This window comes from Ochlerotatus camptorhynchus, unplaced genomic scaffold (genome assembly GCF_037179485.1).
Source record: "Ochlerotatus camptorhynchus isolate MF236.1 unplaced genomic scaffold, CSIRO-AGI_Acam_v1.1 ptg000330l, whole genome shotgun sequence".
NCBI lineage: Eukaryota > Metazoa > Arthropoda > Insecta > Diptera > Culicidae > Ochlerotatus > Ochlerotatus camptorhynchus.
In genome coordinates this window covers 6,046,597-6,064,550 of record NW_027040818.1, presented here as the reverse complement: position 1 = coordinate 6,064,550, position 17,954 = coordinate 6,046,597, and the positions used below count along the sequence as shown (strand labels likewise).

The window sequence follows — 17,954 nt, the reverse complement described above, 5'->3', positions numbered from 1 at the left end:
GTAGAAGGCATCTTCTGCCTGCAGTTAAGATAGGCAGCATGCTATGATAGTGTGAGTGCACCTAGGAGTGTACATAGAAAGCCCGTGTGGAACGCTTCCACAACACATCGCTTGTTGAGCAGAAAAACGAACACTTTTTGATTCACCGATTTGTTTGCACTTCCCCTTCTGTTCTGTGGTCTGTGCCTAGGGGCACGAACGGAAACTTGACGTAGGACCGCTAGTGGACGGAACAAATATGTTGATCATTTAGTTCTTAACTCTTTCCGCTACCTGTTGGTGTTATTTATTTCCATGTGTGAGATTTTATTCGCGAGAAATCGACGGCTAAAGCCATTGTTTACAAAACCAATTACGGCCATTTGAAATGTTGACACTGAATTATTAAAATGTTAGAAGAGTTTGTGCCTAGGCGCCGTAGAACATGGTAGAACCAACAATCAATACGAAACTAACGATTTTAAATTGGCTCATTACTTGACTAGCCTACTGGTCCCAAGCAAATCGATTAACGTATCCCATTCTAGTATAAATTCTAGTACTACACTATGTTTGTTTTGATTTGCTATGAAAGTTTGACAGATAAAATTAGGGGTTACTGGATTTTTCTATGTTTCGAGGGGCGCATCGATTAGCTTGGGACCGAAGATAGTACCAGAGCTGAGCCAAAAAGTTCAGCTCGTTTCTTCGGGACCTTCTGGTCTTAGAGTTACCTCTATGGTAGAACTGAACGGTGGAAACTAGAAATACTCAGAGGGAGAAATAGGCGGAGAAAATAAAATACAATTCGGCAGCAGGGATTTGTTCCTAAATAATCTTGCAACCCTTGCGAGAAGCTAGCATTTCAAATGACTTTTATTTTTGATTCGGTTTACGTGCAAAATAATAATTGATTGCATGGCAATATTTTGCACATTTCTTGGTGCCATTCATTAACCAACGAAGATCAATTAATCAATAGAGTTAGAATATTGTTTTTGGTTCCATAAACTAGTTGAATTTGAGAAGCACACAAAACATAAAGTTGATTAAATTTCTGTTCGATTGCAATACTCTCAAATTTATTCTAGTAAGAATAAGAAATCATCGAAAAAATCTAATTGGAATGTTCGATTGGCTCTGATTTTGACAGTTCATTTGGCCCAAAACATTCTCTCCGCCCATCTCTCCCTCTGAGTATTTCTAGTGGAAACTAACGATTTTAAATTGGCTCACTACTTGACTAGCCTGTCGGTCCCAAACAAATCGATTAATGTACCCCATTCTGGTCGAAATTCTAGTACTACACTATGTTTGTTTTGATTCGCTATGAAAGTTTGACAGATAAAATGAGGGGTTCGTGGATTTTCCTATGCAATGCGCGATGCAACCATATGCAACCCCGAACATAAGGATTATACACAGGTGTATAACCAACCGGTGAACACTCGTGTTTATTTCAGTTACCATGGAGACGTAATTTGTGATTAGCCCCGGTCCCTTTCAAATTGTATCATTATTTATGAACGGCCTTATATTTGAAATGACGTTTCACATTCATCTAGTGATGTCCGATTTTCATTCGAATAATCGTTTAATCGATTAACGAACCGAAAAGTAAACTATTTATAGTCGGTTAGATCATGCCGATATAAGCATTAACATCTCCACAGGATCATCACCGATCGTTTCAAACATGTGCTGCACTCTCATTGGTGGAAAAATGGCAGCACAGCGAACAAAAAATAATCGATTAGTTGTTAATCGAGTAATTAAAAATGGGACACCTCTGATTTTGGTGTGATTGTTTTGATAAAAATGAGCGCAAAATTTCATCTCTTCCGAGGGGGCAGCAAAACTGCAAAACCACAAAATTACCTTGAATACGGGGGGCTCTCATTGGATGAAAGGGACCGTGAAAGAAGACACTAAAATAGAAAGTTTTTCTTCCGACAGTTTCATCTTTGGTATAACTTTGATAGTATTTTATGGCAGCGGCTTGAGAAGTGAATCCTGGATACAGAGCCGCCGTGTGTTAATTCAATGGGCGCAGTCGTACCAACAATCAATACGAAACTAACGATTTTAAATTGGCTCACTACTTGACTAGCCTATTGGTCCCAAGCAAACGATTAACGTACCCTATTCTAGTCGAAATTCTAGTACTACGCAATGTTTGTTTTGATTCGCTATGAAAGTTTGACAGATAAAATGAGGGGTTATTGGTTTTTCCTATGTTTCGAGGGGTGATTCGACAAGCTTGGGACCGAAGATAGTACCAGAGGTGAGCCAAAAAGTTGAGCACGTTTCTTCGGGACCTACTTGTCTTAGAGTTACCTCTATGGTCGTACGGCCATAAACAGAAAACAGATGGTATAATCATAGAGGTAACTCTAAGACCACTGGGTCCCGAAGAAAATCATTATTATTTTTGGCTCACTCAGTACCAGAACAACGGTCCCAAGCAGTCCCAAGCTATTTCACTCACCCCTGCATGTTCTGCATGAATCCACACACCCCTGATGTTATCTGTCAAACTTTCATAGCGAATCAAAACAAACATAGTGTAGTAATAGAATTTCAACTAGAATAGGGTACGTTAATCGTTTGCTTGGGACCAATAGGCTACTAAAGTGGTGAGCCAATTTAAATCGTTAGTTTCGTATTGATTGTTGATATTACTTTCTCTCTTTGCGCTTCCTTTGGAGTGAATGATCTTTACTTGCCGGAATAATTTCACTTTCTTCCTACTCATTCTCGCAAGATCAATGACCGACCGTGAGAACTTTAACTGATTATCGATTTTTAATAATTGCAATGTTGTGTTTGTAACACTATTGTGTGTGGTAGGATAATTTCTCAAAAAGGGATTATACCATAGAGGTAACTCTAAGACTAGAAGGTCCCGAAATAACGTGCTCAATTTTTTGGCTCAGCTCTGGTACTCTCTTTGGTCCCAAGCTAATCGATTCACCCCTCGAAACATAGGAAAATCCACTAACCCCTCATTTTATCTGTCAAATTTTCATAGTGAATCAAAACAAACATTGTGTAGTACTAGAATTTCGACTAAAATGGGGTACGTTAATTGTTTGCTTGGGACCAATAGGCTAGTCAAGTGGTGAGCCAATTTAAAATCGTTAGTTTCGTATTGATTGTTGATTATACCATCTGTTTTCTGTTTATGGCCGTACGACTGCACCCATTGAATTAACACACGGCGGCTCTTTATCCAGGATTCGATCCTCAAGCCGCTGCCATAAAATACTATCAAAGTTACACACCTGTGTATAATCCTTATGGGCGGGGTTGCATAAAGGTTGCATCATAGAGGTAACTCTAAGACTAGAAGGTCCCGGAATAACGTGCTCAACTTTTTGGCTCAGCTCTGGTACTCTCTTCTGTCCCAAGCTAATCGATTCACCCCTTTAAACATAGGAAAAACCAATAACCCCTCATTTTATCTGTCAAACTTTCATAGCGAATCAAAACAAACATTGCGTAGTACTAGAATTTCGACTAGAATGGGATAAGTTAATCGTTTGCTTGGGACCAATAGGCTAGTCAAGTAGTGAGCCAATTTAAAATCGTTAGTTTCGTATTGATTGTTGGTTGCATCGCGCTTATGAGCGGCGCGTTTCGACCTAACCAAATGAGAATTTAACATAAGCGCGACAATATAAAAATTATTGTCATACTAAAGGACCAAGCGTGAACAATTTTCAATGTTTACATCATTATATTAAATTACATTACAGGTATTTCAATATAATATAATTCTAGATAGAGCTGGAATTAGGGCCTAACAGCTTTTGTAAACAATGACTTCAAGAGCAAATTTTCATTACGTCGAAAGTAACAAAGGTAAACAAAGTCGAGCTATCAGTGTCAATCGATGCTCCTGCTATTACACTATATACTGTCCGAATATAGGATCACATCCCATTTTTAAATTTATTTACCAGTCAAATTGCTTTTTGACGTAATCACCTTCCGATCAAAATAGTTTTCGATGTTATTTAAGTCACCAGATTTCTATGGAGATGCCGTTTGACTTAAGTAACAGCGCTGAGAAACCCGTGAAAAGTGTACGTTCGTCGTTTCGCTTTCTCATTATTAAAGTGAATAAATCGAACTGTTTGTTGCTAAGATGATTTCGGTGGTCCTAAAATGATGAATGGGCTGCACGTAAGGAGACGTAATTGATAATTCTCCCGAATATCCTGGTAAATACACTTTGACTTAAGTAACAATAGGGGCCACCAAACGACGTATAATAACTTTTGACTTAAAAACCAGTATTTTTTTAACATGAAAGCTAGCGAATTGCATTTGTATGATTAGAACCCTGCTATATATGTTAAACATTGCTATCACTATGAGATCATACGAGTTTAATAGAAAATAGGAATAACTTTTCTGTCATCAAAACAAAACTTTATTTTTCTCGGATCGGTGCGAATGTTACTTACGACATAATGAAAATTTGCTCTGGACTTCTATCAATGATTTCTAGAAAATCAAGGCTCGCCCACGCAAACCAACATCCTAGGATAGGAAAAGACTTCCGGGTAGGAAAAGACTTCCACTATCCGATGATTATGTTGGTCTGCGTGGGCGTGCCTTGAGTACCCAAAAATCATCGATAGAAGTCATTGTTTACAAAAGCTGTTTCGCCCTAATTCCAGCTCTATCTAGAATTTTACACAGTCCGAAACATGAAGCACGCTAACTTGAAAGTATCCATTAATGGTTGAAAAAGACCCATTTTGAAGAAAAGTGGCTTAACTCATTAAATGAGTAAATTTTTTACCCATTAATGAGTATCTGTTACCCATTAATGAGTAATTGATAATCAATAATGGGTAACAGATACTCATTAATGGGTAAAATTGTTTAATCATTAATGAGTTAAGCCACTTTTCTTCAAAATGGGTCTTTTTTTACTCATTAATGAGTACTTTCAAGTTAGCGTGAGGTGTCCGAAATATTAATCCGAATGGTACACATTTGAGCGCCCCTCGCCAGTTGACCTAAATTCGGGGCGATCTTGTTGCGATCCGATGGGAAACGTCAAATCTTGTCCGACCGATGTCAAAAAGCGAAAACAAAGCAAAGCAAAAAGAACAGCGAGTGTCGATTCGCAAAGAAGACAAACACAAACATCGCATCGCAAAATAAAAAAAAAAAAGCAGCCGTTTTTCCTATCGTCGCAAAAAGTTCTTGGACCGGAAATTTGCTTAAATTTGCCATTAAATCGGTGGTAAAACTGTGAAACATCATATCATTCGAAAGGATTGAAAGTGCACCGTGTTGATTGGTGTGAAGTGCGTTGGCTGAGACAAGTGTAATTTGTTGAAAAAAGCAGTTCTCTTCCCTGCATCGTCAGAAGAAACCATTTTGAGACGGAAAGAACGTACAATTATTTCATCAGCTGTTTATTATCGTGTGGTTTTTTTGTGGTGCTATCATTTTTTTCAAAAGATTGCGGAGTGGTACGATTGTTATTTTGCGACTGCGATTTGCCACCGATAAAGCGCGAAGAGAAGCATTTCGTCTGCCTCCCGTAACCGTAAGTGTGAAAAACCAATTACTCTCCGTATTCAGGTTAATCTGGGTGCATTTTTATGCGCAACGAAGCAACGAGAAAAGCATTCAAAACAACAAGAGTTGTCTGAGTCTGATGGGAACAAAAGAAAAGTATTATCGAAAAAAATAAAAATACGTTTACGTTTGAGGGAGGAGTTTGTTGCTCTTCCGCGCTCCGCTCGACATTCCTCGCGCATTGGAATACCTGATTACTAATTCTTGTTTTGTTGGTTCTTGATGTCGCTACAAACTCTGTGCTCCTGCTGCTGCACGTACGCCTTGCTGTTGGACTCGTTGGACTGGCCTTCAAAAAAAAAACTTTGTATCGGACTAGGAACTAAGCTGAGCATAAAGAGACAAACAAAAAACAGAAACATTAGCCAGCGACTAGCGAGATGCGATGTAATATGGGCATTGTTGGCATAAGTGACACAAAAGTTGGGATCATGATTTATCTATAAAAGTCTTCTAAACTCTGATGTCTTCTTCCAGCGAAGCTCGTTTTTCGCTCTTTTGCACGAGCTTACGCCGTTACGGCTACTCTCAACTTAGTGTTCTTTGCTGGATTTCCACAGTTATTAATTGAGAGCTTTCTATGCTAACCAATGTATTAATATGTGCTTCACAGAAGTCTAGAGAATTTCATAAAAGTTTAAAGGTGCTTACGAGAATTCTATTTATTTCACAGCAGAACCCGCAAACTTCCATAGAATTGAGAGCTTCAGGGAAGCTCCGAAAACATCCAGATAGATCAGAGAATCAAAAGGCAATTCAAATAATTTCAAGAAAATTGCAAAAACCTTTAAGAAGTTTCGAAAAAATTAAGGGAATATCCGGAAAGTTCAGCAAAGCTCCGAGAGAATTTCTGGAACGCAATAAAAATTATGGAAGTTTCAAGCACTTAAAACCATTGCTAACATTTAGCCGAGTTGAATAGAGAACATCAACGAAGTTCCATTAATTAAAAAATGCGAGAACTTTTAGCAAGCACCGATATCTTAGATATTTTTAGATAGTTTCAAAACATCAAAAGCGTCAGGGAATAAAATTAAAATTTGAGCTCATTTGGATGTGAATTCATACTGCACTGGCCCTTTGAAGTTTATATGGGAATTACTATTGGAAAAGTGAACTTTTTGTTCTCATCGTTCTTGCCCTTTGCTGCAATGATCTGCGATGTAAAAATTTAGGGCACTAACATCTATTATATCGTTAACAGAATTAACATAGTCGATGTACAATACAAAGATTTTCAAAATTTCGTTTCGTTTTCTTAGCCCTATGTTCAGAAGTTCTGGTCGAAGCAGATCCTCGATGGACAGCCTTTGCCAGCCGTCGAGTATCGTCGTAGTCCTCTGCTGTATGGAAGCCCATGCGTGCGCCACGCGGGAGCAGACGCTGAACTTGTGCTGCAATGTTTTAACCGTAGCTCTCGCCGTCTGCCCGTTGGATGATCTTCATCAACCTTCTATGCTCCGTCTTCTCGTTGATCAGCATATACAAGCTGCTCCGATGGCTTGATGACAGTTGTTTCGACCCGATATTCGTCCATATATGTCTCCAGTTTGATCCAGGATATTTTCTCTCGACCCGTGGTGTATCTGTCCGCTCCAGAAGAACACGATGAATTTGGTCGCTGGAGGGTGTTCTGAAGATCTGCGGGAGGAGGAATTGCTTGGTTCAGAAGGGACTGATAGTAGGGAAGGGAGCCACTATCCTGTACGTGACGGTTCACCAGAAGCGCTTTGCATTTGAGTGCCGGTAGCTGCAACTTTAGTCCGCCAGATGCTTTGTCTCGTGCCAATTGTTCCATAGGAACCCGCGCCGGTTTGCCGCGCCACAAGAAGGAACCCATGGTTGCTGTGATTTTCGCTGTGTGGACACAATATGGTGGAAGGATTGATGCCACGTACCAAATCCTTGCCGTGATATAGGTATTTAGCAAAATAACCTTCTGTTGAAGGTTAAGTCCCCTCATCGAGTGCAGCCACTAATGTTGAGCAAATTTGGTAACTTGAGCATCCCAATTAATCTTAGTCATTGCGCGGATTGAGTTAGTGAAATAAATGCCAAGAATCTTCACTGTTTCTACTGTTTGCAACCATGGCACATTCAGTGGATTTCCATCAATGAGCCCTACGTTGATTGCAACAGTTTTCAATCTGTTGAGCTTTGCGCCGGCGGCACGTTCAAAACGTCCGAACAGGTCATTGATGCGCTCAATCACGCGTGTATTGGGAACTATAACAGACACATCATCTGCGTAAGCCACCACGAGATCGGGGCCGACGAGTCGCTCCAATTGTTGCAGAAACGGATGGAGGTAGATGACGAACAGTATCATAGACAAAGGGTCCCCCTGGCGCGAGATGTTTTTAGGACAGGTGGGCAGGAACTCACTGTCTCCCAGTGCCGTTAATGTTCACGAAAAGTTCACTATTTTGCCATACAGAAATTCAAAACAAATTTTTTTATCTGCGGATTTGGACAGTTTTTGAAATGTTTCATACGACCGGAAGGTGTATGCTGGTTACAAATGCCGTGCCAAACTGATTTCCTACGCAATTAATCAATCTTTGATGTGAATTTCGCTAATAAACACGAGGAGCATTTCTTATAACAAAATGGGCGGTTCATTTTAGTAAACAAACTAACACTTCTTCCGACTGTGGCACCTCTCTTACTCGCCTAGAATACAAACGTTGGTGTTCAGCATGAAATTCCCTGTACACGTCGCGAGATTTCCACCGAAAAAAAGAAAGAATTTTCGGTTTAGCGCATGATATCCACCACGTTATCCAGTTTGGAAAGTTCCGTCGCTGTTGGGTTACATACTGCCATCTAATCTGGAACTTGCGTCTCTCAAAGACCTTCAGGTGATCAGATCAGATCTCCAAAAAAATCTTTGGATATTTTTTCAATACTTCCGGATGATCATCTATTATTCTGAAAATCTTTAACTGTCCAACATTATTATTACGTCTCTCAGAGCGTCTCACATGATACCAGCTGTCTCAGTAATTATTGCAAAGACCATCAGGTGCTCATAGGTCTCCAAACACATCTCTGGATATTTTTTTACAAAACTTCCTGGTTCAGTGACCACCGCATGTTTCGACAGCAGAATCGTCCGAAACCTGTTCTCGTGGTTACTCGTTACCTAACACTAGATTACGTTGTTGTAATCATCTTGTTCCATGAAACATTCTTGAATCAGAATCACCTTCGCGAGAATCAGAATCACCTTCAATAAAATCACCGAAGCAAACAAAATTTGCACATGCACATATAGAGATGAATACCAAACACCTTTTCTCGAGAGAATAAGAACACGTCACAGACAGAAAGAAGCCATTTGTATGCTCTTCCTTTTAGGAAAAGTGTACTGTCATTTTCGATAGTTACATTTCACCACAACTGTGGAACTCCAACATCAAAAATCGACCCCACTTCAGTGATTTCAAGTGGTATATAAATACATCAATCTGTCAATTTGGTTATACTTACCTTACCTTACCTTACCAATCAGCAAATACATCATATTAACAATATGATCCATTCATGCCTTTTCCAAATAGTGCAATGGCGACCCGCAAAATATTGCTTCATGCACCATCTAGCGTTGAAAAAGGTCAGCAACAATCATTCAATTACAATCGAGGGGTGCGAACATATCACTTATTATAGAAGTAAGAGTCAAATTATTTTCATTAATTACATTGTGTATATTACTTTAAAATTTGTCTGACATGTCACTGTTGTCATCAAATAAAATAAAATGCTGAAATACATTCATTTGAAATATTAAACAAATTTTCATTTGGTTTACCCCTCGTGACGATAAACAAATACACTGGTAGCCTTTTTGGCCGCAGAGGAGCTTTCATCGCTAAAAATTCGGTTTGCAAGCTAAGCGAAAGAGTGGATCATATTGTTAATATAATATATTTGCAATCAGGCTAAGGCCTTGTTGTCCTCTGCTGTCCGAAGAAGTCGTCTCCACTCTACTCGATCCATGGCCACACTTCCCCAGCCTCGTAGTCTGCGAAGGGTACGCAGGTCGCCTTCTACTTGGTCGATCCACCTTGCCCGCCTGCGCGCCTCTTCTTCTTGTTCCTGTTGGGTCGCTTTTTAGAACCATTTTCACTGGGTCGTCGTGCGGCATTCTTACGAAGTGCCCAGCCCACCGTAGTCGCCCAATTTTTGCAATGTGGACGATGGATGGTTCTCCTAGCAGCTGGTGCAATTCGTGGTTCATTCGCCTCCTCCACGTTCCGTCACCCATCTGCACTCCACCGTAGATGGTACGCAACACCTTCCGTTAGTAAACACCAAGGGCGCGTTGGTCCTCCATGAGTATATTCCAGGTCTTGTGGCCGTAGAGGACCACCGGTCTAATCAGCGTCTTGTAGACAGTCAACTTCGTGCGTTGGCGAATTTTATTCAACCGGAGCGTCCTCCGGAGTTCAAAGTAGGCACGATTCCCTACCATAATGTGTCTTTGAATTTATCTGTTGGTAACATTTTCGGCGGTCACCAGTGAGCCCAAGTACACGAACTCATCGACCACCTCGATTTCGTCACCGTAATCAGAACTCGGGATGGGAGGCTAACATTGTTTTCCCTAGAACCTCTTCCTTTCATATATTTTGTCTTCAGCTTTAGCTTTAGCTTCAGCCTTCAGTCTGATGTACGTTTCCGCCATCGTCTCAAAGTTCCGTGTCATGATGTCAATGTCATAGGCGAAGCCAAGAAGCTGGATGGACTTCCTGAAGATCGTGCCACTCGTGTCTATCCCAGCTCTTCTGATCACACCTTCTAACGCGATGTTGAATAGCAGACACGAAAGTCCATCACCTTGCCGTAACCCTTCGAGATTCAAAGGGAGTGTTCCCGATACTCGAACAACGCACATCACTCGATCCATCGTCGCCTTGACCAATCGCGTCAGTTTATCCGGGAATCCGTACTCGTGCATAATCTGCCATAGCTGATCTCGATCGATTGTGTCGCATGCCGAATCGCGAAAATTTGGTCCGTGGTAGCGCGGGCACCCATGAATCCCGCCTGGTATTGCCCCACGAACTCTCTTGCAAATGGTGACAGACGGCGGCATAGAATTTGGGAGAGTACCTTGTAGGCGGCGCTCACCAGTGTGATCGCGCGGTAGTTGCAGCAATCCAACTTGTCGTCCTTTTTGTAGATTGGGCATACGACACCTTCCATCCACTCCTCCGCTAATATCTCCTACTCCCAAATCTTGGCAATTACCCAGTGCAGCGCTCTAGCCAGTGCATCACCACCGTATTTTAATAGCTCACTTGGTAGTTGATCTACACCAGTTGCTTTGTTGTTCTTCAGCCGACCGAACTTCTTAAAGATCAGGGACCGGTAGCCTGTTGTCTTCTGCGCGTGCTCCAAGGTCTGTTGCCGTGCCACCTTCGTTTTCTGCTGCTCGTAGTACTGCTTCCACCTCTCAATCACCTCACACTCGTTCGTGAGAAGGTTACCGTCCAAGTCCTTGAACATATCGGCTTGCGGCACGTAGTCTTTGCGCGAACTATTTAGCTTCTCGTAGAACTTCCGTGTGTCGTTTACGGGGTACAGATTTTCCATCGCCTCGCGATCTCGGTCTTCCTGCTGACGCTTCTTCCTTCGGAAAACCGAGTTTTGTCTGTTCCGCGCTTGTCTGTATCGCTCCACATTCAATCTCGTGCGGTGTTGCAGCATTCTCGCCCGTGCTGCCATTCTTCTCCTCTACTAACAGTTTGTATTCGCCGTCAAACCAGTCATTTCTTCGGTCTGGGATTGCAGTACCTAGTGCCGCTGCAGCAGTACTACCTATGGCGGAACGGATGTCCCTCCAGCCATCTTCAAGAGAAGCTGCTCTTCCGTGGGTGGTGCAACTTCCAGCTGCTGCGGCGTCCCGTAGTTGCTCAATGTTGGGTCGCGGCGTTCGACTTCGACGGGTGTTATGCACCGTCGAGAGTTTTGAGCGCATGCATACTGCAACTAGGTAGTGGTCCGAATCTATGTTCGCACTGCGGTACACAGCTCAGGTAGAAAGTAGCCCGCTTTTCCATACCTTTTGTCCCGTCCAGCAAAGTTCCTGCAGTGCTACGATTTCGAAGTTGCGTGGTTGAAATTCGTCATAGTTTAACCTATCGAAGCCCGGGAAGCCGAGCGATTTGCAGTTCCATGTGCCGAGTTTCCAATTGTAGTCCTTATTTCGTTGCGTAGGTCTGTGCCGATTGTTCCGATCCGTATTTCTTTCTTCAGTATTTGCAACTTTATGTTTTTTTTCCAAGGCGGCTTGTTGGGCCTGCCCCAACTCGCCGGGGGACCATCGTGCACAGCTCTGTTTAGAGTCCCATGCTGGCACTAGGACGGTGATCAGCCGCTCCTAACATGGAGAACAGACGCCGTTTTGAGCCGCACCTCCATGGTGAACAGACGCTCGGGTTTGCTGAAGCATTTCCTCTATCACCGTACTTTGGTTACCGCGCCCGTGTTCGCGTCGCACCTCTTCACTTTGCTATTGCCGGACTGGCAACATTGCCCAGGCTACGCCACCCAGCTGTGTCCATGTTTTAGCTGGTAGTCTTTTGTTATCATATGACTCGGGGAGGCGTGAAGTAGGAACTTGTGAGGACCAGGGCTAGGTATTCCGCTCCTTCCAGGTTGTCAACTCACCTTTTTGTAGCCCAATTCATGTCAATTTGATTATACCAGCTGTAAAATGAGAAAGGGAATCAAGGGGGTAGTCAATTCTATTAAAATCATTATACCCTGGTATAAAATTCTATGACTTAACACTTCTGAACTTATGTCTTTGTTCATCGTAAACTATTTACGTCCTTTATTCATAACTATATAGCTGGATTTAACGTATTCATCACCTTGCTTCACACAGAAAAACATATATTAACGTTTGCATTTAAAAAAGTAGACATTTTTCGCCGATATTTTATGCAATGACCTGCAACCCAACGATTAATCATGAAATGTCATTGGACCGTCCAACCCCTTTTGGCTCTTCATACATCAGTATTTTGAATTCAGAATGATAACGAAATTTGATCTTGCTGTTGAGTGGAGCCGCATGCAGAGCTAGGATGGTTGCTTCTTACATACATACATAAAGGGTGTCCCACATCAAATTGCATCACGGAAAAAACGCTGTAGAAAAACTACCCATTGGTAATGTTCTCTTGAAAATTTAGGTAGAAGTAGTTTAGAGTGTATTGTTTACACTGTATTTTTATCGCTGTCAGTTTTTCGCAAGTTGGAAAAATGGCGTCACCCGAAAAGCAACGTCGAGAATTGATTTTGCGCAAGTACCTGGAAAATCCTCAACTCTCTCATCGGGACATCGGAAAACAACTCGTAATCGTGCAGTCAACGGTGAGTCGTTTGATTAAACGTTACTACCAAACTCTGAGCATCGAACGGAAGGAGAAATGCGGTCAGAATGGATGTTCTATTAGTGGTCAGGATCACAAGCGAGGCGTGAAAGCGTTTAAGCGGAATCCCATTGCTGCACGGTCAGGGATGTGGCCAAAAAGTTGAATAAAGGGTGATACGGTCAAAATTTGGTCAATATCAACTTGACGTAATTCTTTCAATTTTGCATTTAAAAAACCTGAACACCCCTCATTTTGAAGGTGTGTGTGTGTAGAATGTTGCTCCTATTTTGATTTTGGAATTCACTCTTCAGTTGTCAAAATGCCGTCCAAGCAAGAAGAGCAGCGTATCAAAATTTTGCTCGCGCATCGCGAAAATCCGAGCTACTCGCACGCAAAGTTGGCAAAATCGCTAAAAGTTGCCAAATCAACCGTTACAAATGTAATTAAAGTGTTTGGGGAACGTTTGTCGACAGCCAGGAAGTCTGGATCGGGAGGAAATCGAAAACCGGAAGCCGCTGAGACGACAAAGAGAGTTGCCGGTAGTTTCAAGCGAAACCCTAACCTCTCTCTCCGAGATGCCGCAAATAAGCTGGGTGTATCGTCTACAACCGTGCATCGAGCCAAAAAATGAGCCTTTCCTGAAGAAACACGGTTGTTCCCTACTGTTTTGGCCGGATTTGGCATCTTGCCATTACGGTAAAAAGGCCATGGAGTGGTACGCCGCCAACAACGTGCAGGTGGTTCCCAAGGACAAGAACCCTCCCAACACGCCAGAGCTCCGCCCAATTGAGAAATACTGGGCTATTGTCAAGCGGAACCTAAAGAAGACCAAAAAAACTGCTAAGGGCGAGCAGCAGTTCAAGGCAAACTGGCTTTCTGCGGCGAAGAAGGTGGACAAGGTGGCTGTACAAAATCTGATGGCAGGGGTCAAGCGTAAGGCCCGGCAATTCGGATTTGGAAAAGCGGAAGCCTAACTGAATATTTTTCCTGAATTTTATACTAATTGAACTTGAAAAAGAAATTTAATTTGATTTTTTAAATAAACGATTTCACCGATTTACACGCGTTTTCCCTTGACCAAATTTTGACCGTATCACCCTTTATGTCCAAGTCTTTCGTTCAGCGAGCCAAGGACCGGGAGGGACTGCATACGTACAAAGTGCAGAAGGCTCCAAATCGTGACGAACGGCAAAATAGTAGGTTATTAAAATCACTATTTTTGACAACATTGATCGCTACCCGCGTATCCGGTATTTTAAGCAGGATTCATTTGATCCTTATGGTTATTATTCTGTGATGCAAAATCTAAATTTTTACCCAGTAGGGACAGTGATTTGTCATTGGAGACCTGGCCCTATATATATATGATCCCCTTCTGAGCTTGAAAGCGAAAACTAAAACGAAAACGTTTAAGGAAATTCCCCACATCGTTTTTTGTGTGTTCTTTATTAAAGAAGTCTTCAGTCTCATCTCTGTTCTGCCATTCTTTCAACGCCAAAATTCGTTAGGATTCATAATTTCCCTGTCATGTTTATAATTGCAAGGGTTGTTGCAGTACGCTACTATTGATTCGAACCTGGAATTAGATTTTTTTTAATTTATTTATTTGTCAACATCAACAGACTGAATGTAGCCCCAATAATGGATTAAATTAAAATTAAATGATCAGCTATCTTCAAACTGGCATGAACATACCGACATCTGCTGAAAAATGTCGTTTCCGCCACTATTGTAATCATGCGCTGCATAATACTGGATATAGATTTGATTAGATACCCACACAAGTTGCATATACTATGCTAGCCAGTCGTGAAATCAAACTCAAAGTGTTGCTGTATCGCATCCCATAGAATATGCATACGTTGCTCGAAGCTGCAGAGGCATCAGAATAATCAATTTTATGCTTTCTTCTAACCCAGGCCACATCCACGAAAGGAGTAAACATCACATATTGCACCCAGTGATTCATTACACAGCGGAGCACCAAGTAAAACACGAAAGGCAAAACAGCGTTTGGTACGAATCACTACAGGTAGTAGCCGGTAGGAGCGCGTGATAAAGGATCAACATCTAGAATGAGCCTCTCGTCCCGGGCTGACATCGATGCCGGTGGATTCTTCGTCAACTTCAATCAGGACTGCTCGTAAGTGTTGAATTTACCAAAAATTTTAAAATTATCGATCGGTAACATTTTGGAAAATCGTTCTAGTTCCCTGGCCGTTGGTTCCAAAAGCGGTTACAGTCTATTTGCGTTGAACTCGGTGGACAACAATCTGGATCAGATCTACTCCAGCTATGGCGAGGACATCTGCCTGGTGGAACGTCTTTTTACCAGTTCTCTGGTGGCGGTCGTCTCGCTGAATGCCCCCCGAAAGCTGAAGGTATGTCACTTCAAGAAAGGCACGGAAATCTGCAACTACTCGTACTCGAACACGATTCTGGCGGTCAAACTGAACCGGTCTCGGCTGGTAGTTTGCTTGGAGGAAAGTCTGTACATTCACAACATTCGCGACATGAAAGTGGTACACACCATCCGGGACACCCCACCGAACACGACCGGACTGTGCGCGCTGGCTTCCGATTCGGATCATTGCTACCTGGCCTATCCGGGCAGTGCCACCGTTGGCGAAGTCCAGATATTCGACGCGGTCAATTTGCATGCCAAAACGATGATCCCTGCACACGATTCGCCACTGGCTGCTATTGCGTTCAGTCAGATGGGCACGGAAGTAGCCACGGCCAGCGAGAAGGGAACTGTGATTCGGGTGTTTTCCGTAAACGATGGTTCGAAGCTGTTTGAATTCCGGCGGGGCGTTAAACGGTGCGTCTCGATTGCCTCGCTAGCGTTCAGCACCTGCTCGAAGTATCTGTGCTGCAGCTCCAATACGGAAACGGTTCACATCTTCAAGCTTGAACGGACCTCCCCGGAGAGCAACGATGACCAAGGCAGCAAGGACCACTGGATGGGCTACATTAGCAAGGCGGTGTCGAGTTATCTACCGCTACCCTCGCAGGTTACGGATGTATTCACGCAGGGTAGAGCCTTTGCGTCGGCCGTACTTCCAGTGGCTGGACTTCGACATTCCTGTGTCATTGCTACGATCCAGAAGTCGTTGAGGTAAGTTGACGTCAGAAATCAGTTGAGTAGGTTTTAACCAAATGCTTCCTTTGCCAGACTGTTGGTAGCATCGCAAGATGGCTACCTGTATGTGTACCAGCTTCCGCAAGAGGGTGGCGAATGCCAGCTCCTCAAGAAGCATGATCTCAGAACCGTCGAACCAACGAACACCACCCGGCCAGGTAATGAAAGCGTTCCGCTCGAAGTCAACAACTGAACTGAATAAATTAAACGACCGTAACGTGAGACCGTAACGCCATCCCTCTATCAAGACAACACCAAACACACACGCATACACATCAAGCCCCATCCTCTTCCCATACCTGTTACATATTGGCTCGGGGATCCACTATGCTTTCTCTTCATTAGAAAACCGACAATCTATCCTTCTTCCTTCCGTCCTTTCGTTTCCCGCAATCATCCAAACAAACCGCGCCAATTTTGCTGCCTTTGCCTATCCCGTGTATCTTTTCTCTGTATACAGAATCTATGCCGATCGGTGTACCGAATGCTTCCACCCCGGGTGGTGGTTCCAGCTATGCGGCTGCCGTCAAGAGTGGTGCCGCCGCAAGCGTAGCGCCCAACAGCAGTGGCCAACAATCGAACGCCAGTGCTTCCGAAGACGACCACCAGCAATAAATAAGCGGCATGAGAAGGATGAGGAACGCTCAGTTTTGAGTTGCAGGATTGAACATTTCCGTTAGCTGAGCGGAGCACATGCGTTAGGTTAAGTGTGGTGGCTTTTTATGCAGGATTCTACACATACTGAGCTGAGGGCAGATTGTTAACCTTAGCCTTTATTGTAACTATCAAATGGAACTCCGTTCGGTTGCTTCTAACTTTTTAAAGATTTGACAAACAGCTCCCAGAAAGTTCAACATTGATTTAGGCAAAGTTGCAAAGAAAACTAAGAAAAGGCACCCCCCCAGATCGTTAAGCCTGGTAAACAGGGTCAGTACAGAGACATCAGCTAGCGCTCTATCTCTGTCTTCTTAAGTGCGAGCAAAATCAAATTCAATATTTTACTTTGTGATAAGTACTATAGGCGCATGCTTACGCAGTCCCACGTGCAACTTGGAAATGGTAAAACAGCAGCAAAAGATATGAGTGTATTTGTATAGATATTTTGATTCACGAGTTCAATACATTCGTTCAAACAGGAAATAGTCCGATACTAACAAACAGGTGTTTATCGAAAAAAAAAAGCCAAGGATACCAGACACTTCAACCTTTATAACCATCTACGATTTGCGAAGTGCCGACAGATCCTTGTTCTGCTGATAGGTTTATTGATTGTGCTTAGGAATCTTTTTTTTAATCTAAGAATAATTCCTAGGAATTAGAACCGATCTAATCTAGTGTGACGGAACGGAAATCATGATTCAACAAAGAGAAAGGTAAAAAATATGACAAACGGAATATATTTTTGAGCGCGCATTCTTATCCCTTAAGATAGGTGTCAAAAACAGAAAAGTCTAAATCCTTATTTTAGGAAAACAAAAAAAAAGAGAGAGAAAAGCGATCCGATAAATAACCGGTCCCGGTGATGAGAATTCAGACGTGAACTGCTATGTGAAGCGGAAACGAGTGAAATCGGAACCATGAGAGTGCAAGAGAAGTGTAAAAGTAAATAGTGAAAATAAGCTGTACTTCATATATTAATATTTAAATAATTAAAGGAAAAAAAAATGCAATACTGGCTTTAAACTAAATAGAAATAATATCCGAACTTATTCTAAAATTCCAAGATTTAGGACATAGCACAACGCTCAGGAATGCTTTACTCGTGGTCGATGAAAATAAAATGGTTGTGTTGGACGCTCAGAGAAAATAGTAAATCACTGATAAAATTTAGAAGAACC

At 42.4% G+C, this 17,954-nt stretch overlaps 1 protein-coding gene across 1 annotated transcript; it reads left to right on the top strand.

The window, feature by feature from the left end:
- The first annotated feature begins 5,096 nt into the window (after positions 1-5,096).
- Atg18a (Autophagy-related 18a) lies at positions 5,097-17,467 on the top strand. Its single transcript, XM_065230527.1, has 5 exons — positions 5,097-5,551; positions 14,894-15,117; positions 15,184-16,092; positions 16,150-16,274; positions 16,577-17,467. Exons 2-5 carry the CDS (start codon positions 15,050-15,052, stop codon positions 16,729-16,731), a joined length of 1,257 nt encoding a protein of 418 aa, XP_065086599.1. The 5' UTR covers positions 5,097-5,551; positions 14,894-15,049; the 3' UTR covers positions 16,732-17,467.
- Positions 17,468-17,954: the final 487 nt, after the last annotated feature.